Source organism: Phasianus colchicus, chromosome 1, assembly GCF_987193195.1.
Source record: "Phasianus colchicus chromosome 1, bPhaCol1.hap1.1, whole genome shotgun sequence".
Taxonomy (NCBI): Eukaryota; Metazoa; Chordata; class Aves; order Galliformes; family Phasianidae; genus Phasianus; species Phasianus colchicus.
The window spans coordinates 506883-528414 of record NC_143436.1 but is presented as its reverse complement, the minus strand read 5'-3'; the positions used below and the strand labels follow the sequence as shown (position 1 = coordinate 528414).

Genomic DNA, 21532 nt, shown 5'->3' with positions numbered 1-21532 from the left:
GCCACAAGATCTACAAAGTCCACTAGGGAAAGCACGATATTTAATTTCATGAAGGCAAAAGCAGCTCTTCCAGAACACCAGTGGGAGACGTTATTAAATAACAGCTCTGAGCAAAGCATCCAGCTGCCCATTTGGTGATTGAATTTCCCCTGCCCTCCTGAAGCCCCGTTTGGCCTTGATGTGAAGTGCCAGAACCAGAGATCATAATTCCTCTGGAATGAATCTTCTCTTCCTCAGCATCTCTTCCAAAAGGCGGGCCAAGACGTTACTTCCAAATCCCCACAGCTGATGTCAGCATACAGAATGCTGTACGAGTTGGATTCAGCTCAAGGCACACAGCGAGGACCCAGCGTTGTGCTGTTGGGACCTGGTGGGTGCATGACCCAAGCAGCGGGGCAGAGGACCCAGGAGTGGGGCAGGCATCGTGGTGAGGGCTGAGCTCCATGCCTGACCCCAACCCTGTGGAATAAGACGTCCATCAGAGTGCTCCCACAGCATCCTGCAAAGAACAGGCTGAGGTTCTCACCATGCAGGCGCTGTGTGGAGCCCATCTGCTCATAGATATCTCAGTGGGGACCTCCATCACCTCCTCCTTCTCACAGTGCATATTACAGAATCACAGCATCACAGAATGGTTTGGGTTGGAAGGGACCTCAAGGATGACGAAGCTCCAACCCCCTGCCACACACAGGGCCACCAACCTCCACATTTAATTCTGGCCCAGGCTGCCCAGAGTCCCATCCAACCCGACCTTGAACACCTCCAGGGATGGACGGGGCATCCACAGCCTCTCTGGGCAGCTGTTCCAGCACCTCACCGCTCTCACAGTGAAGAATTTCCCCCTCACATCCAACCTCAACCTGCCCTCCTTCAGCTTCAAACCATTTCCCCTCGTCCTGCTGTTATCAACCCTTTCCAAGATTTGATTCCCCTCCCCTCTGTAGGCTCCCTAAATGGAGACCCATAGGGACACCATAGGGACACCATGGGGATACATGCTGACCCACAGGGACACCATGGGGACGGCATAGGGAACCATAGGGACACCACAGGGGCACATGGAGACCCATAGGGACATCATGGGGACACCATGGGGACACCATAGGGACACCATAGGGAACCATAGGGACACCACACCATTGCAGTGTATGGCAGCGGCGTGGAGCCCCGGGGTACGTGGAGAACCCATAGGGATACATGGGGAATCATAGGGATACATGGGGAACCCATAGGGATACATGGGGATCCATAGGGATACATGAGGGACCATAGGGATACATAGAGACCCTATAGAGACCCGTAGGGACACCATAGGGATACATGGAATCACAGCATCACAGAATGGCCAGGGTTGGAAGGGACCTCAAGGATGACAAAGCTCCAACCCCCTGTGCCATGCAGGGTCACCAACCTCCTCATTTCATAGGCTGCCCAGGGCCCCATCCAACCTGGCCTTGAACACCTCCAGGGATGGACAGGGCATCCACAGCCTCTCTGGGCAGCTGCTCCAGCACCTCACCGCTCTCACAGCAAACAACTTCCCCCTCACATCCAACTGAAATCTGCCCTCATTCAGTTTCAAACCATTTCCCCTTGTCCTGCTGTTATCTCCCATTTCCAAGAGCTGACTCCCCTCCTGTTTACAGGCTCCATATTCTCAGCCGATACATCATCATTTGATTTACCCTTCTCTGAAACCTTAGCACAAGCCATGAGCTCCTTTAGTGGAAGAGTTCCAGTCAGCCAAACTCCAGGAATGCAACCCAGGAGAAGACGACACCACAGGCTACAAACACAGCCTGCACGTACATCTTCAGGGCACCAACATGCAAAGAAAACCTTGGCAAACATTTGCCAAAAAGCAGTTTGGGGAGCAAACAAAAACTGTCCCAGCAATGGCAATCACTCTGAGCACTCTAAGGGAAGCTTGACAGGATGAGAGGGGATGGTCTCACATTTTGCTGGGGAGGGTCAGGTTGGAGATTGGGAACAATCTGTGCTCAAAAGAGAGGTCAGCACTGCACAGCTGCCCAGGGCAGTGGGGAGTCCCCATCCCTGGGGTGTTCAGTGACCACAGGGATGTGGCAGTGGGGGACGTGGGCAGTGGGATGGGTTGGGGTTGGGTTGGGGATCTCAGAGCTCTTTCCCCACTGTTCGAGGTGGCCCAAGCCCAGCACTGAGGTGGATGATGAAATGTGAGCTACAACGTAGGAAAGGCAGAAATGTAAAGTAGGTACTTTGATGCTGAATTTGGAACTAAGTTGGCCGCTGTCAACATCTACTAGGATGATATATGTGGAAAATTTGTCACCTCCATGGAGAGCACGAAGCAGCGCCTGCTGAAGTAAAGCATCTTCAGATGCAGAGCCAGAATGCTTTCCGCTGAAGAGCATTAAAGAAATCAGCTAAGGAGTCATCTCAGAAACAAGTGCCAGTATTTAAGAAATTCTGGAAACTTGGGAAATTCCAGAGCCCTGAAGGAGCGCCAGGGATGACACCAGAACCATAAACTATCAGCCTGACACCAATGCTAAGTAAATTAACAAAATGCTTTATCTGGAAGGTGAAAGAGAAACCAGGGCTGAGACCCAGGGCTGACCACAGATGTTAGGAGACATCCCAAGTAATTGCAGAGACTGGGCAGACTTACAACAAGCCTTACCCAGTTTGTGCATAACAATGTAAAACCCAAAAGGCAAAAGATAAAAAGAGACTCCAAAGGATGCTGCCACAGCAGAGAAGTGATGGTCAGAACGATCTGCCTTGTGGCAGATCATTGAGCATCAGGACAAAAAAGGGTTTTAACGCAGGTAAATCCAAAGCATCAATCCCACAGGCTCTGTTTTCAGGATAGGAGACGTTTTGGAGAGCAGCACCTGGAAAAAGGGAGCACTGCCACAATGTTAACTCTCATCACAACCAAGTGAAGAAAGGCAATCTTGGACTTGACAAAAACTGTACAGAAACACATAGGTGAGGCACTACCCAGCACTCCTGCCTGTGTCTTCAAGATCAGTGTGGAATCATTTGAGGTCACGAGGCAAGGCAAGAAGTAAGCAGAGAAGCTGGAAAATAAGCCTTACGGTGTGAAAGTCAGCAGATTTACTCCTATCAAAGACAAGGTCAGGAGGCATGCAGATCACCGTCCTGAACATAATGAAAGAAAAACGCTTTTGGTATTCCAGAATTTTCAAACGACGCAGGGAAAAAAGACCAGATTTTGAGATGTGACTCAAAAGCCTTGAAGTCCAGCCTTGCAATAAGGCTGAATTTCCAACAGAATGGGCAATTAAATGGAACACCATGTCAAGAAAGCGGTGAGCTCTTCCTTGGGGCTCTTCATTGACAGCTCAGAGATGACATTGCCATTTAGCTTCTCCAAATCACGGCTGGGAGCGGACCAGGCTGTTTGGAAACTGAGACTCCTGGTTCTAAATCTAGAATGCTAACACCCCCCTCTTCGCCCCTCCTTTCTGAATGCTGCTCCAGGGAAAGGGGGACCCCAAACTCTTCAGAGCAGGATAAGTGCCAGCAGATGGGAGGCCATCCAAGGATGTATGAACCCCTGAACACCCATGAATGCATTTGAATCTGAAGAATATAGGGAATCACAGAATCATAGAACGATAGAATGGCCTGGGTTGCAAAAGCCCACAGTGCTCATCTGGTTCCAACCCCCTGCTGTGTGCAGGTCGCCAACCAGCAGCCCAGGCTGCCCAGAGCCACATCCAGCCTGGCCTTGGATGCCTGCAGGGATGGGGCATCCACAGCCTCCTTGGGCAACCTGTTCCAGTGCCTCACCACCCTCTGGATGAAAAACAACCTCCCAGGTTAGGCTGCTGAGAAATCCAGGAGTTCTCCGTTCCCTGGCATTGCAGGATGCCTCTCATCTGCCCAAATCTGCATCCCTCCCACCAGCAGGAGGGCTCCATCCCAGGAGTGCTCACATGTGAGTCCACCAGGAGTCTTTGCAGGCAAACACAGTAAAATCCAGGTAAAAGGCAGCAGGCTGGTAGGCACAGGAAGTCAAATTAAACCTAATTGCCCCTTCTCACTCATATTTTATCAAAATAGAAAACACTTTATGGTAATTTTTGCTTATTGAATTGAACTGCTGTGAGTTGAAGAAGTGCTGGAGGAAAGAACGTTTGGCACAGTTTTGTAAAAATTCCATTTGTTTATAATGATCCGATTACTTTTTCTCTGGAAGAACAAGAACCAGAAGCCTCCAATCAAATGAAAAATCCACCAAAATCCAAGAAGAAGATACTGTGAAGAATCTGCAGCATCCTTCCCAGTGCTGCTTTCTGCAGGTAGCAACACAGAGCAGAAACACGGCCATCCTCCAGCACCAAAACACTCAGAACTCAGCCTAAAATGTGCTTTATTCACCAGTGGGAGACCTTTGCATCACCATCTAGGCAAACTTTGCTGATGCTGATCCTTTTTGGCCAGCTGAATTTTGCTGTGGCTGTTGCTGACAACTCCTTGTCTGACTCAGAAAGGCACGGAGCAGTTCATCCCCATTTCATCCTCTGCAGCTAAAATGATGGACCTGAGCACCGATGCCCCGCGCTCACTCAGCACAGCATCCCACCTTATACCTTACCAGTGCTAAGCTAAGGAGAGCATTTATGCCTGCTGGACTTCTGTTTGGATCTCCCAGCACCTTTGGGATTTTAGCACATTTTGTTATTGCTGATTGATGCTCAGCTGAGGACTGCCATAACTTCCACATCTTTTCTGCAGAGCTGCTGCACCCCCAGCACTTCGCCATCCCACGTTGGCAAAGCTGATGACTTTTTTTGCAAGCAGTGGTAATTTGCATTTCTCCTGTACTGAGCTGCATCTATGCCTTTTCAAACAAGTGTTTCCATTGCCAAGATCGTTTGGGATTCTTACCCTGCCTACAAATGTGCAGTATTGGCAGTGACTCACCCAGGGCATTGCAGTGTCTTCTGTCCCTCATTAAGTGGATATTCTTGTCCAGAAAAGGGGAGGACGATGCTCATCCCAGTGCTCAGACACTCTGGGAAGCTGAAGTTAAATTGAATTGCCGTGGTTTCCTCTTTTGCTCCTTCAGGTCTCCAAGTCAATGCATGCAGCAATACGCTAACCATTTCCATCTGGGCACCATGAGGGGGAGGCCCTGCAGCAGCAGCAGCAAGGCTTGGTGCGCACTGGGGAGATGGCAATGACTGCGAGGGATGCATCGTGTCACCTTAGGGAAAACTGACACATTGTGCACTGGAATATCCCACCTGCAGCACTGCCCAGCAGCACCTGATGCTGAAAACAGTGTTTTCATCACAAACCCCAAACCACTGCACCACAGGAACCCCTACAAAGAAAGTTTGGTCCACCCCAACCGAGCAGCGCAGCGGTGCACACGTTCCCAACGTGAGGCTGCTCCCTGGAGCTCCTTCTGATTCGTGATTCATCGTCCTCATTTCTCATGTTTGAGATGGAAATTAATTGCACCCTGCACACTATGACGGAGCCTTGCTGATAAGGTCAGGCAGACAGGTCTGACTGCAGAGACACGCCATGAACTTCTCCACCACCGCCAGATGACAGAGCCTCTGCTCTCCTTGCACAGTACATGGCACAAAGCCATTAAACACAGTGCAGCGTTACTGAGAACATTTATGCTTCACTCAAAGACACCCAACAGTTGACATGAAAACAAAGTTTTCAAAGACCAAAGAAATGCACCATGGAAGGAAAGCAGCCGAGCTCCATAGCTGCCAAAGATCAAAGAAATGCACCATGGAAGGAAAGCAGTTGAGCTCCATAGCTGCCAAAGACCAAAGAACTGCACCATGGAAGGAAAGCAGCCGAGCTCCATAGCTGCCAAAGATCAAAGAAATGCACCATGGAAGGAAAGCAGCTGAGCTCCATAGCTGCCAAAGACCAAAGAAATGCACCATGGAAGGAAAGCAGCCAAGCTCCATAGCTGTCCAGTACTCAGAGTGCCATTCCTCCCTTTCTGAAGGTGGTGGAGAAAAAATGAAAATGCACCAACATGTTCCCATTTATCGCATTCTTAGCATGAAGGAACACCAATTTGCCTTCTATGCGACCTGTGATTATTTTCTTTAATTAGTCTGGAGTGTTAAAATGAGCCTTTAATGCAGAGAGCCTGATTCCTTCCACCCAGTGGCAACTGTAAGCCAGAAGGCAGGGACGCTGGCGCTGCAGAACTACAGATGCAGAACTGCAGAGCAGTGAGGGATGGAAGGGAGCCCTGCAGCTCTTCCAGCCCAACCTGCAGAGCAGCTTCCCCAGCAGTGGCACAGGAAGAAAACCTGGGCTCAGTGACACCATGTCTGCTTACGAACAAAGGAACAAGCAGCAAAGGGAAGAAGACCCCAAGGAACAAAACTCAGGACCCTGACTGCTCCCCCAGGACTCCTTTCCTGCTTCTGAAATCTGTGCCCCAATGCCAAACCCCACACAAGTCATGGTGTTTCCTGATCACAAATGTCCTCCCTACTAATTTTGTGCTCCCTTCCTGAATGCGTTCATATTTTTGGCCTCCACATCACGCAGCACGAATAAATCCACCTGCAGAGTGACAAAGTACTTTGTTTTATTTTAATCCTGCTGCTTGATAATTCCACCGAGTGCCACCTCATCCCTTTGTACAGAGAGATACCTATTGTTCCAGATTCACCTTCTCCTTGCCCACACATGACTCTATCAACTCTGTCAGATCTTCCCCAGGCTCCTCTTCCCGGGCTGACAGTCCCAGGTTGTGCATCCCTCATCACAGCAAACTGTTCTGTGCTCTGACTGCCCCTGTGCTCTCCTCTGGACCTCTTCCAGCTCCGATTTAGGTAAACTCCAGCTGCAGGTATCTTCCAATAGAAGCAGCAGGGCTTTGGTAGACGTTCTGTTTCTTTCCTATTAACACCCTCTGTGTGTCACCATTTGTGTGGTGGCCCACATGGGCTCCCAGACCACTCGGATCCATCACCAGGCAGATGAGCACCGCTGAGGCTGCCAGCCCCAAAGACCACGGGAGCCAAAAGGGCTTCGGATGGGGCAGATGTGCTGCTGTGCCCAGCTGCCATCACCTGCCCATGGTCCTCCCGTGTTCCCTGCATGCAGGACCCAAACTGACCACAAAGCACTGCTGATATCACACCATTTCCTGGTCCTGTTTCTTGAAAAAAAAAAAAACCACAGGTCACAAAGCCTCATATTAGCCATCAATTCCACAGTTCTACATCACACACTTCCAAACGAGCTAAGCAGCAATGTACAAGGCTCCAGGCTCAATGACTGACTGCAGAAAAGCACAGAATCACAGAATGGTTTGGGTTGGAATGGACCTCAAGGATCACAAAGCTCCAACCCCCCCGTGCCATGCAGGGCCACCAACCTCCACATTTCACAGCAGCCCAGGCTGCCCAGGGCCCCATCCAACCTGGCCTTGAACACCTCCAGGGACGGGGCATCCACAGCCTCTCTCAGCAGCTGTTCCAGCACCTCACCACTCTCACAGCCAACAACTTCCCCCTCACATCCAACTGAAATCTGCCCTCATTCAGTTTCAAACCATTTCCCCTTGTCCTGCTGTTATCTCCCCTTTCCAAGAGCTGACTCCCCTCCTGTTTGTCGGCTCCCTTGAGGTCCTGAAGGCTGCAATGATTCACCCCGCAGCCTTCTCTTCTCCAGGCTGAACAAGCCCAGCTCCCTCAGCCTGTCCTCATAGGGGAGGTGCTGCAGCCCCTGATCATCTCTGTGGCTCCTCTGGACCCTCTCCAAAGTACTTTCCTCTTGTATTGGGACCCCCAGTCCTGGATGCAGTGCTGCAGATGGAGCCTCACAAGAGCAGAGCAGAGAGGGACAATCACCTCCCTGTCCCTGCTGCCACCCCTCTGCTGATGGAGCCCAGGATCCCATTTGCTTTCCCAGCTGTAATCACACCCTGCTGGCTCATGGTCAGTTTTTCACCCCCCAGGACCCCCAGGTTGTTCTGTGCAGGGCTGCTCTCAAGGTCTGCTCCTCCCAGTCTGTATGGATGCCTGGGATTCCTCTGGCCCAAGTGCCAAACCTCGCACTTTGCTGTGTTGAAAAGGAAAGGGGTTATGGGAGTTCACTTTTTACTATTTCGTGTCCTACAGCTTTCAGTGAGTGAGGGAAATGCTTCCAGAAGTTACTGCTCCCCAAAAAATCTTCCACGACATTCTGACGGCACGTTAATGCGACAAGTGGAATTATACAGAAGCTTTTCAAGAAGAGATTTAATTTTCTCCCTCTACACTTTCTGTTGCTATAGAAATGCACGCTGCACCAGCCCAGTGTAAATTGCCTCTTTCCCACGAGATGGGATGCTGCTAGAAAAGCCCATTTCCTGCAGCTCAGGTGGCCTTCCAGCTGCCCATCAGCTCAGGGTGCACCATGAGGCTGTCCCTGATTCATTCCCCCTCATAGTTTTCAAGTGTTGAGTACCTTTTGCAGGATATTTGCATGACTGCTCTGGAAAGCGACTGCCCAGGTCCCATTCAGCCCCCTCTCTGAGCCCTGCTTGTAACACTGGCTTGCTAATTAGCCATCAGCTTGCTAATTAGCCACAAATGGACAGAATGACAGAAAAAGTGATGCAGCACTCAATTCCCTGCCTGCTGTTTGCCTCCTAGATGACAGCTCATAGGAGTATTAGTGCACAGTGCGTGGCACACGTTGGTAACTGTCTTACATGGCATTACAGCAGATGGAAGCAATCAACAAATAGGCTGCAGCATGGAAAGGAATAGAATCCTGGAATGGGTGCGTTGGAAGGGACCTTAAAGACGACAGAGCCACGGAATGGTTGGGTTGGAAGGGTCCTTAAAGATGACAGAACCACAGAATGGTTGGGTTGGAAGGGTCCTTAAAGATGACAGAACCACAGAATGGTTGGGTTGGAAGGGTCCTTAAAGATGACAGAACCACAGAACAGTTGGGTTGGAAGGGTCCTTAAAGGTGACAGACCCATAGAATGGTTGGGTTGGAAGGGCCCTTAAAGCCCATCCAGATCCAACTCCGCTGCCATGGGCACGGTTCCAACACTGTGGCAGGCTGCCCATGACCCTATGGAACTTGGCTTTGAAATAAGAAGAGTAGTTTCAGAGCCACACTCGGCTCAAGAAGAGTTCTGCTTGTCCTGCTCTGGGAAAGAACACAGCTTGTTGCTGGGCCATTGCTGCACTGCCCTGCCCTGCACTGCCCTGCACTGGCTGCAGGAGCACACATGGTCAGGGGGTGGACGTGCAGGAGGTGATGAATGCCATCACCACGGCAGAAATGCCATCAGAAAGAGGTCACAGCCCAGATAAGTGATTCCAGAATAGGACTCAGAGAAATGAAAGGAATGGAAGCCACCAAACTGAATCTATACAGGGGAAACGCTGCTGCCATTCTCTTCTGTGCCAGGGGAGGGGAGAAATAGAAGTCGTTGGTGCACTCCCAGCATTTTCTAGGAGACATTACCAATTCTTTTCCATTACTGATTTGCTCACTCAATCCATCAGAACATTTGCAGGCTGCAGCACATGGCTGATGCTGAGGTAGCCATGCTTGTCCAGTTCAGAGGTGAAGGGGACACGTCACTGCCGGGACCTGGAGACACCAGGGAGGCTGTGCACAGCCTGGAACGTACAACAGAGAGAACATAAGAAAGAAGGAGAAAGACCGCTCAGCAGGGTGCTGTGACAGGACAAGGGGAGATGGATTCCAACTAACAGAGAGGAGATTTAGGCTGGATATAAGGAGCAAGGTCTTCACACTGAGGGCGGTGAGGCACTGTAAAGGTTGCACAGAGAGGTGATGCTGCCCATCCCTGCAGACACCCGTGGGCAGGGGATGGGGCTCTGAGCACTGATGGAGCCGTGGGGGTCCCTGCTTATTGCAGGGAGTGGGACCAGATGGCCTTTACAGGGCCCTTCCTTTCAGGGCACAGAAATCCCCACTTACGACTCCCTCGTGTTTTTCCTCTTTCAGGGAAGGCCCATCCAGATGGCTGCTGAGCACTGACTTGTTGTAATCTCTCTTCCTGGTCAATTAATCCCCAGGACTGAATGAAAGAAAATAATCCTAAATTGTCTGTTGCTCCCAATTCTTTTGCTTCCCAGCTGTGCCGTGTAGAATGGGGGCTCTTAATTTTATAGAGTTAATTTCAAATCACTTTAATCTCTTCCCTTAACATGGTTCATCAGGGAAGTCAATTCCCCTTGCGACCGCCTCGCTCTGCCAAGAACAAGCCTGGAGGATGCAGCTCCTATGGCAGACGGGATTACACTCGCTGAGCTCCGTGCTGTCTTCCTCATCCTCAGGTCCACAGGGAAGGCTCTCGTTGCCCTCTGAGACCTTGGGTGCACCCCAGCAGATTCGTGCTCCCTTGCAGGCTCTGCTTCCTCCCTTCCACAGCTGCAGTTATGCCTCAGAATGGCATTGATGGGAGGTGGGAAGGTGCCCCGAGCTGCCTTCCCCTGTTCCAAGGCAGACCCCATACCCATCATTTCTTATTGGCAATGCACTTGTTAGGCTCAGAGCTCTGAAATACTTCTTCCCCAGAGGCTGATTCCACAAAAGGAAAGACTTTTTTTTCCCAGTACGCAGCCCACTATCTTCTCGTGTTCTCAAATACATCCCTCCACGTATTCGTAGCTTTCTTTTTACCTTATTAAGCAAAAAAAAAAAGGGAAAATCACATCCGTACCCCACCCAAATCTGCTATTCAGCCTCGTAATGCTGCTCCCTGCTCTGCTGTGCAGGAGACCCATTCAAACCTGTGACTGCTTCAAAGACTTTTCCTGAAATCTGAAGTCACTCGTGCGCAATTTTCTCGAGTACTTTTAAGTTGTTCCTCAAACGCTGTCATTATGTTAATCTTCTCCCACGTCTGAGACCTCCAGTGAAGTCAGAGATGATGGAATAAGCGCTCTCCTGCAAATTGTGTTCATGTTTGCTGCACCTTCGGTACTTCTTGATCTCTGCTTCAAAGGGATCCCTCGGTTCAAGTGTTTAATTGCAGTGGTTTCACACCGACGGGCAGCAGTCCCAGCACGTCACTCTCTCAAGGAACAGGGAGGGAGCACACAATGAAAAGGCTCCTGGGCTGCGGTAAGGGCAGGGAAATCACTCACCAGTTCCCATCATGGATAAAAACACTCAGCGTAAGGGGGATTGGTGTAATTGATTGCCTTCTGTTAGTGGACTGGAGCAGCGGGAAATGAAAGCAAACTAAAAAATCAGAATCATTCAGGTTGGAAAAAAGCTCTGAGATCCCCAGCACAGCCTCAAACCATCTCACCGTGCCCCCTGAGTGCCACATCCCTGTGGTCACTGAACACCCCCAAGGATGGGGACTCCCCACTGCCCTGGGCAGCTGTGCAGTGCTGACCGCTCCTTCAGAGAAGAAATTTTCCCCCATCCACTCTTTTCCACCTCTTCTCATCGAGCAGAGAAGAGGAATGGAGTTTGCAAAGAAGGGGATAGATATCCATGTATCCTATTTATTAAGGTGATCCTAAAGCCATCACATGAACCCTCACGCTGCAGACACCATTCTGCTTCCTGTCAAATCCACTGCCACCCTGATGTGCCACGCACCCAGGGCTCCACTCCCTGTGCCCAGGGCCACTCTGCAGCCCCAGCTGCCAATGGGACTGTGCTCAGCAGGAGCCAAATTATGAGCCTTGGGATGGAGCACAGGCACAGCCCCGATGTGGGAGCACAGAGCTCCGGCCTCAGGATGGCTTTTGTTGACAGAGCAGCTCCATGGAGCAGCTGATGCCACAGCACTCACCTCCAGGGCTTCAGATGGGGCCACGGTCATCAGCACTGCATGGATGCAAGGAAAGCAACAGCAGCAGCCTGACCTTGGCTTTCACTGAGTGGTAAGGCTGTGTTTTACTCCTGCTTTCAGTGAATGGCAAGCTTGCATGCTCTAACCAACTTCTTCATTTCTTAATAGCACACTGTAAGCACTTTGGGGCAGCAGGAGCAGCAGGTGTGCGTCCCCAGTGCTCAGCACCACCCCTGCCCCACCACCAACAATCCCAGCCCTGTCTGCACGTCAGAGGAATCCAAGCACTGAGTTACACATCACGGAGCAAACCAAGGGAATAAAAGTCTGTTAGTGCTATTAAACACAGATACATTGCCTCTGGCTCTGAGCAATGAAGCGCTGCAGGCAGGGTGAGAGGCTGGGGAGATGCAGCAACCTGCTTGCTTTGTTCTCCCACTGCACCACACGCTGCTGCAGGGCACGACGCTGCCCTGAGGGATATCAGCACGACCCAGAGCAGCTGCCCTTGTGCTTTCATGCTGCACAACTATGCTCCACATTACGGGACTGCAGCTGAAACACTTCAGTCTGTATGAATGATCCCACAAGATCTGCCTAAACCCCAGGCTTCCAAAGCCAAGGTAGCCCTGTGTCCACTGCTAGGGTTAGGACTGCAGTCTGCAAACATCCATTCTCAGCTGGTCCAGAGGATGCTTTGAGTCCTCCTGACACGGAGCCCTGGGGAATGTTAAGATGAAAAGATACATTCTCGTGGCTAACTGTGCAGTTAAGACATGTCTACACACAACTGCCTGATTTCTCCCCCCCTTCCCAGCTGATGCTGGAGAAACAGGGCCACGATGGGCAAAAGAGCCACCACCAGAACAATCCATGCATTTTGTCCCCATTTTGGCCAAGTTTCAGCCCTGTTTGGCCTCATCCTTTATGGAAGACACTTCACCATCTTGAGCACCTGTTAGTTTTCTCTGCTGAATTAGTTTTCTTCTGATGAATTATCTTTCAAGTCTGAGAGATCAAAACGGGACGCAGGTTCCAATAGGTGTGCATAGTGCAGATTAATACCAACAATCAACTATTTACACCTCCTGTTTTGTTCCTTTTTCTTTTCCCAACAATTGCACTTTGATGTCACAGTGAAGTCAGGACTTTATTCCTAAGCCATTACAAAAAGCTGAAAAACCTTTAATGGGTGAGAGCAGCTCAGAGCACTTCTTTGGCTGTTATCTTTCACCTGGCAAAACAAACGTGTTCTATTGTCACACTGATTACTGACCCAGCTTGATGCAACCTCATCCATCCACTCTTGTCTCGCTTAACAAAGGTAACTTTGAATCACCTGCAAATTTTGACCTATTTCCTGCCCTTTTCAAGACCCAGAAGAAACAGTGGTCCCAGTGCAGACCCTCAGGGAGTTCCCTGGGGCTTTTGGTCAGGATGGAAATCAGTGCTTTTCCCTCCCTGTTTTGATTCTTTGCTGTTTTCTGAGTCATAGCAGCACTTTCTCTTTTGTCCCATGATCAGCTAAGAATATAAACAGCCCCAAAGAAGCATGTCACAGGATTTCTGAAAATCCAAACAAGTTACGCCCATAACTCGGAGTAAAAAATGTTCAGAGCTATGGAGACAGATTTGGGATAAGCAGCTCAGTGAAACAGAATACATTCACTGCCTTGTTGGCAAGCTCAAAGGCTTGAGGAGAGCTTAGCATAATGAATTGTCACAACTTGCTCCTTCCACGTCATTCATACTTATTTCATATGCAATAATGCCCATCCAGTTACATTAATGACCAACAGCTTTTAACAGCACTGAAGCCTGACTGCAAGCAAGATCTGTATTCATAAATTCCACAGAGCAGCACCACGTTCATCCCTCAGGTGCATCACACAGAAGCCCAATGTCAGCAGCACGTTCCTGGGCCCAAAGGGCAGCCCTGCTCCTGCACAGGACCGTTGGAGCCCAGGCACAAAGCAGCAGCAGCATCACCCTGCTGTCAGGATGCATCCCGTGCTCCCTCCTGCACCAGGTCTGACTGCCTGCCATTCTCCACAATGAAACTGCTTCAATCGATGCCATGAACACCCGGACCACAGCCCTGAGTGCACAGAACACCCAGTGAACACCCAGCAGCATCCCTCCCCTTCAGCACAACGCTGTGCTCCTCCGTACGCATCCAAAGCATCTCCTCAATTTCCAGAGCACACCAAAAAGTTCCCAGGACATTTACTCCTACAGTGAGACACAAACCAGACTGCCCTGCTCAGTGCCCACGTTTTATCCCAGTTAGCCACGTCGAAGACTGAAAGCTGAGGCTGTAACTGGATTGACTGGAAGCAGCAAAGTTCCCTCCCTGTTAAGTTCACATGGCACAGACTGCTGAGCCAGCAGGATGCTCTGCTCGTGCAAATGAATTTCTTTGCAATCACAAAGCAAAGTTCTTACCTGTGAGAGGTGAAATTGTCGTAAGAGCCCACAGTGTAATGTCGGAAGAGACGCTTTGTTCTGTCTTCTCTGGTTTCTACAAGAAAAAAAGACACAGTGCAGAGCTGAGAGCTAACAGAGCAGTGGTCAGTGTCTCTGCTTCCTCTGTGTGTGTGTACAGAGTGAACCGATTCTCATGCAAGCACCAAGTGAAAAACAAGCCATAATCTGTGTGCAGACGTGTCAGTGTGAGTGGTCCCATGCAGTGCTGTGTGCAGTCCCAAGTGCACACCAGCAGCTTCTGTGAACAGCAGATCTCTCTCCTAGCACTCCTAAGTCTGCAGATTTCAATGCACCAAAGCATCAAATTTCATCAAAACTCCAAAGCAGTGCCACGGAGGAGAACCAACCCCAGCAAGGCAAAGGTGTGTTCTCTATCCCAGATAAATCCCCCCTCCCCTTTGGCCACTTGAATCCTGCAAGTCTCAGGGAATTTGGATGCAAATCCCCACAGAAGAGATGGGAACAGCTCCCATCCTCCTCTCCAGGGGGTCAGTGGGTCCAATGGGTGCGTAGAAGCCGTAAGAAAGGGGAGGAAGGAACCCAAAGACTTCTGCTACTCCTTGCATGTGAACAGCAGCACCATCCCCAGCAGCTCCATGGCCCAAGGCACTGTGTCCCCTGCTGGGAGTAACCATCCTTCCTAACACAGAAGGAACTGACATCACACTACCAAAAGTGAATTTATTTACATGGCCCGGGGTTAATATGTCACACAACCTACAGGAAGTACTGGAGGCCTCGCAATGAACTGGGCTGAGTGACACTGAACCAACTCATCCACGCCTGCAGCAGGGTGATGGGACACCAAACCATCTGATGCTGCTGAACACGGTGGTTAGAAGGGGTGAAAAGAAAGGAGAGGGCATGGATAGTGGAGCATGGATGAGACTCGATTTCCCCTTTGGCTGGGACACAAGCTGTTTACACCCAAAGCAAAACAAAAGTTTGCTTTTTCCTGCTTTGGAATCCAAAATGACAACTGCTACCGAGAAGAGGCTGCAACAGTATAGGTAGGAGGCAGAGCTGCTGGAAAGGAGCTCTGCAGAGAAGGACCTGGGGTCCTGGAAGCCCACAGCTGACCATGAGCCAACCAAAAGGTGGCCAAAAGGCCAATGGGACCCCGGGGTGCATGGCACAGAGCACGGATAGCAGGGTGGGGAGGTGCTGCTCCGCTCTGCTCTTCAATAGGGGGGCATAGCTGGAGCTCTGGGTCAGGAGGAGGGGGCCGGGCTCTGTTTCGTGACAGGACGAGGGGCAGCGGGCACAAAATGGAGCTCAGGGAGTTCCGTGTAACCGTGAGGGAGAACTTTGCGCTGTGGGGGTGGCAGAGCCCTGGCACTGCTGCCCACAGAGGTGGGGGATCCCATCTGCAGGGATCCAAACCCACCTGGATGCTCTGTGTGCAGCTGGGTGGGGGGAGCTGCAGGGGTTCTTTCCAGCCCTACAGCTCCGGGTTCTGCTGTCACTGCCAACCTGACGAGGTTCTTTTAAGCTTCCAAACCTTTTTTTCTGCTCTTATGCTCCCAGCATCCGTCCTGCTGGGGGCTGAGGCCCCCCACACACCTCCACCCCACACGGGAAGAGTGCAGAGCAGTTAACAGAGCAACTCACTTCTCCAGAATGTAAAAATGAATTCACTAACAGCAGCTCTGCCTTTTGGGGGATTTTTTCCTTTCCCGCATCCTCCTGCGTTCTGTTCTTTTCTTTTTTTCCCCAGACACCGCAGGGCTCTCCCAGCGTATTCCCCAGAACGGGCTCTCCTTCTTCCATCGCGCCGTGTGAGCCGAGGGCTCGTCGTGCCGCTCACAAACCCACGGACACCGCCACCAGGGCGCATCCGTCGCTTCTCCGCGGTGCCGCAGCGCTGCGGTGGAGGTGCGCGAGTCGAGGGGCGCACAGCAGGTGCTGCCGCCAGGGGGAGCCCGCGCTCCACAGCGGCGAAGGTAGCGCCGGGCCCGGGGCCGCGGGGCGGTCAGGACCTGCAGGCCCCGAGCAGGCCTCGTTTGTCCCTGCAGGTCCTCAACAGGCCTCGTTTGGCCCCGCAGGCCCTGAACAGGCCTTGTTTGGCCCCACAGGCCCCGAGCAGGCCTCATTTGGCCCCGCAGGCCCTGAACAGGCCTCATTTGTCCCTGCAGGTCCTCAACAGGCCTCATTTGGCCCCGCAAGACCTCAACAACCCTCGTTTGGCCCTGCAGGCCCTGAACAGGCCTCATTTGGCCCCGCAGGCCCCGAGCAGGTCTCGTTTGGCCCCACAGGTCCTCAACAGGCCTCATTTGTCCCTGCAGGTCCTCAACAGGCCTCATTTGGCCCCGCAAGACCTCAACAACCCTCGTTTGGCCCTGCAGGCCCTGAACAGGCCTCATTTGGCCCCGCAGGCCCCGAGCAGGTCTCGTTTGGCCCCACAGGTCCTCAACAGGCCTCATTTGGCCCTGCAGGTCCACAACAGGCCTCGTTTGGCCCTGCAGGCCCTGAACAGGCCATGTTTGGCCCCACAGGCCCCGAGCAGGCCTCATTTGGCCCTGCAGGCCCTCAACAGGCTTCGTTTGGCTCCGCAGGCCCCGAGCAGGCCTCGTTTAGCCCTGCAGGTTCTCAGCATGCCTTGTTTGGCCCCAAGCAGGCCTCGATAGGCCCCACAGGTTCTCAATAGGCCTCATTTGGCCCCACAGGTCCTCAACAGGCCTCATTTGGCCCTGCAGGCCCTGAACAGGCCTCATTTGGCCCCACAGGATCTCAACAGGCCTTGTTTGTCCCCACAGGCCCCGAGCAGGCCTCGTTTGGCCCTGCAGGTCCTGAATAGGCCTCGTTTGGCCCCACAGCTCCCAAGCATGGCTCATTTGGCCCCACAGGTCCTGAGCAGGCCTCGTTTGGCCCTGCAGGCCCCAAGCAGGCCAAAGCTCTCAGAGCAGCCCCTCCACTGTTTACCTGGCAGGTCCTCCAGACAGGTGATGTTCTACCAAGCCCCATCCTGGGGGTCCTGGGAGAAACTGTCTCTAAGAAGCGAGGAATTAACCTTACTGAGGAAAAGACATGCTGTGCCAAGAAATAGAGATGATAAGGAGCGGTGGGTGCAGTGGTGCGAGGCGAGGTGCTGCCAGACAGCTACAGAAGGAGCTGACCCCTCACCTGGGGCTGAAAGCACCGCTTCCCCATTCTGCCCAGCCGCAGAGGGGTTGTAGCTCTTGGTTCTGGATGGAGGGACCTCAGAGCCACTGCAGCACCAGGACAGCACAGTGAGGCTGTAAGGGCAGGGGCAGCCCTGGCTCTGCACACCGTGAGCCCCGTGGGAGGCCGGGGCACTGCACAGGGAGGAGTGCAGCAGAGAGCTGAAACGCATGGAGAGCATCAGGACGGGGCTTCAGGCCAATGTGCAGCCCAGGAATCGGCATCCAGAACTGTGTACAAGCTGACATGGATGCACTGGGGATGGGAAGGGGCTGGGCTCCATGGGGGGCACCAGCTGAGCATACCCTAATGGCCAAGGGGAGCACATCCACCACCTGCTGCATGGCATGCAGAGGTTCAGAAATGTTTCCTGCCCCTTTCCAATCCTGCGAGGGACGAGCACAGCCCTGCTGCCATACCGTGCTCCAGATGCATTTCCCCTCACTTCTGTTCATGGGGGCCCTTAGGTCCCACTCCCCCTTCCGTATACACCTGTGCTTTAGGTCCTTCTCCTCCCTTCTCTGCCATGCTCTGCCTCCTCATCTCCTGCCTCCCGTCCATGCGTGCACAGACACTTGTACCTCATTTGCAAACACCTCTATTGATCTCGTTCCAGATAGAAGAGTGGTGACTTTGTGAAGAGAGCTCGATTTATGGGCTGTCCGCAGCCCAAAGGCTCGTTCTCTTCCTGACTTCTAAATATAGCTGCTGCGGAGTGTGTGTTTAATGGAGCCGTCAAGGAGGCATCAGGGACCGAGGCTGATGGATGGAGAGGAGCGAATGCTTTGGAGAGGTGTGGAGAGGGAGGCTCTATATTTAGGGACGAGGGAGCAAGCGGGCGCGAAGGTGCCAGCTCCTGGGGCACCCTGTGGGAGGAGCTGTGCCAGCAGGGAAATGGGAACAGAGAACACAGAACGCTGGAAAACTACAGCCTGGCACCCAGCAGGAGCGCGTGGATGGATGCAGGCTGTGCTCAAGCTGCTCCGTAGACCACCTGTAAAGTGCCTCTGTAAAGTTTTCAAAATAATTTTTTCTAGGTAAGCCTGTCTCCTGGCACTAAATAAAAATACAAGAATACGAATGTCCCACGGCTGGCCAAGAGAAGTCTGGACGTGCCAGAGAAAAGGTCACAGGAGAGCAGGAGCTGTTATGCAGACAGGGCAGAGTGCTGCTGGGCCAGAGCTGATGCACAGGAAGCTCCGTGAGTCCTCCAGGACCTGGCTGGTCCCTGTCTCAGACAACAAACACTGGTTTACAAATGGAAAAAAAATGAATCTTTTGGAATGTGAAAAGATAACGTTTTCTTTCTACAGCATGTTGGAGCTACGCTTCTAAGTACTGCATTTCATCTAATTAAGTGCAAGATTTATGCATCTCTGATTATGGGTGGCAATGTTTCTTTCATCATCTGTTTGTGATCAGCTGCTCCTGTGTCACAACAGGCACTGTAGCAGCACAAATTCTCAGAGGTGAAGAGGCCAGCACAGTGACCAACACAAACAGAGGACTGCCCTTGCAGCCAGGGCGTCCCTGGCAAGCACCTTCCCCAGTGGCTGCATGCTGCGGGCTTTGGGCTGCACAACACAGATTCCTGCACCGGAGCACCGGGTGAAGCATGACGAGTCAGATTTTGGAAAACGATCTCTTAAATCACATAATACAGCAGCAGGAATATTGCTGCTATCAGCCAAGAGCTGCATCGAACCACCGAGAGGTCAAGGTCATCACAAACCATAAAGCCATCAAGCAGATAAGGAACTCAGGAAGGGAGATACCAATTAGATTCTGCGCTGGTCAAAAAAGAGGATTTCAAACAGATACAATCTTTTAAATTGAAATTTTACACTAAAAGCAGTAATGTGCAAGTCAGAGGAGATGTTGTCTTGGGAATGAAGGAAACTGGGGCCTGCACTTGTGCCTACACCAGTACGCAGACGCTTCTTGTGCCAACACACCCACCAATAAGGCTCACAGATGCCCCAGCTCTGTTTCACCAATCCCTTATGGGAGCCCTGATTCACTGCTTTTTGAACCATCTCGCCACTCTAGAAGTGACACCACATGCAGATGATGCTCTTGGTCAGGAGAACTGGCGGACAGCCGCCTCCTCCTGCAGCAGCCAGACCACGAGCCTGGCAGCTCTCGGCTGTGCATGCCAACAGGGAGCTGTGCTGCTCCACGAGCTCCACCCATGCTGGGACTGCTGGTGCAGAATGCCAGCAAACTCAGGCTGGGTTCAGTGAGCCGTGGGTCCCAGCAGCGGTGCCTCCACTGAGCACAGAGGTCCTGCTCCGCTGCAGCCCCGCAGGCGCCCGCCCCAACCCCCAGCATGGCACTTGCAGACGGAGCTGCTGCCCATTGTGGATTTCACCCACGCATCCCAAACAGTGCTCTCGAGCACCTGACTCGGAGTAGGCTGACGAGCAGATGCCACCACAATTAAAGCTTCTTCCAGGCTTGGTGCCAGCCAGCCAATCTGGCTGGGGCTGCCTCCCAGCACAGCGCTGGAGAGAAAGGGAATTATTTCAGAGCAAGAAATGCTGAACTACGCTGAGAAGATAAAGGGCACGTGGAGTCTGAGTCCAGAAGGAATCGTGGTGGAGCCCACTGAGGAGAAGGAGCTGCAGCATGGGGGATGCTGCCACCAGCTGCCTCCACGTGCTCCTCTGGCAGCCGCAGCCCCAGCTCAGATGTCTGCACACCAGCATCAGCAAACCTCACTTCAAACGCAAGCAGGCGTGGAAACCCTTCAAGTATGACTCTTCCCTTCCTTACAGCATCACCAGGAGAATCAGCTAATTCACAGCCTTGCAGCACCTGGCTCTGTTTACTGAAGACAGAAAAGCCCAAGAATGTATTTGCTTAGCGATTTGTGCTATTACCATGTTTTATGCAGGGCAGTTAACTCATTTCTGTTTTGCCCATGACTGATCTTTATTCTTTGAAGTTCAACTTTTCTCTGAAAGCGAATACTTCTAGAAGCCTTGCTGTATCATCATTAGTTTCATACAATAATTTATGTACAAGATGTAATCATTTGGAGCAACTTTGGCCAGCGTTACACAAATGCACCGAGGAGATAATTGTATTAGTCTTTCTTGCCTTCATTTATGAGTTATGCTTGCAATGTGATTATGCTTGTTAGAGTTTTTAGCCCATCTGTAGCTGAAAAAAGCCACAAATAAGCTGAAAGTCAACTCTCAAATAACTGTGAGTCAGAGAGCAGCATTCTGTGCTTCACCCCTCCCAAGGACTGAGCTGGGCAGCCATCGGTTTAAGGAGAACAGGGAGAGCAGTCAGCAGAGCTGCACCACTCAGCTGCCGAACCCAGCAGCAGCGGGTCTCGAGGGACACCATTCAGAGGTTCTGCTCCATGCAGATTTATACAGATTTCTACACCAAAAATTTCCAGGGAGTACCACCCAGACAGGTGCAGGTTGGGTTGGAAAGGGACCGAACCCAGCCCCACCACTGCCATGGGCTGGATGCCTCCCATGAGATCAGGCTGCCCAGGGCCCCATGCATGGCCTGGGGCACCTCCAGGGATGAGGCATCCAAGAAAGCGTACTTTCTCATACACGAACAAAATAAAGAAACAAACTTCCCCTAATGTGTTGACTCCCATGGCTACAATGCAACCGGGAGAGCAACGCTCCAAGCAAGGTGTTGTGGAGTCTCCTTCTATGGAGATATTCAAGACCCGCCTGGATGCCTGTCAGTGTGATGTGCTGGAGGGAAGCTGTGTTAGCAGGGGGTTGGACGCAGTGATCGCTTCTGGTCCCTTCCAACCTCTGTGGTTCTGTGAAGATGCCCACTGGAGATGCTGCCCCATGAGCTCATCAGCTCACGGACCTTGGAGAGGCCCACGACTCTCACAGCACCGCAGAGATGACGACACAATCCCTAACATGCACCTTTTTCTTCAAGTTTTTTTGTTTGTTTTCATTTTTTGTTTTAAATAATCATTTTTTAAAATAACCATAGAACAGGTTTATTGACATCTACCACAAGCTCCTCATTATCTTCATGGAACATCACCTGTGCCACAGCCAAACCCTACTGCAAACCCTGCCACTGTGCAGCAGT

At 51.8% G+C, this 21532-nt stretch overlaps 1 protein-coding gene across 5 annotated transcripts in view; it reads right to left on the bottom strand.

The window, feature by feature from the left end:
• SHANK3 (SH3 and multiple ankyrin repeat domains 3) overlaps positions 1 to 21532 on the bottom strand; it is a 290023-nt gene that overhangs the window by 78043 nt on the left and 190448 nt on the right. For all 5 annotated transcript variants that reach the window (XM_090121481.1, XM_090121525.1, XM_090121365.1 and 2 more), the window contains one exon: positions 14243 to 14318. In XM_090121481.1, coding sequence (XP_089977607.1) covers positions 14243 to 14318 — 76 coding nt within the window. The remainder of the gene's footprint in view (positions 1 to 14242; positions 14319 to 21532) is intronic.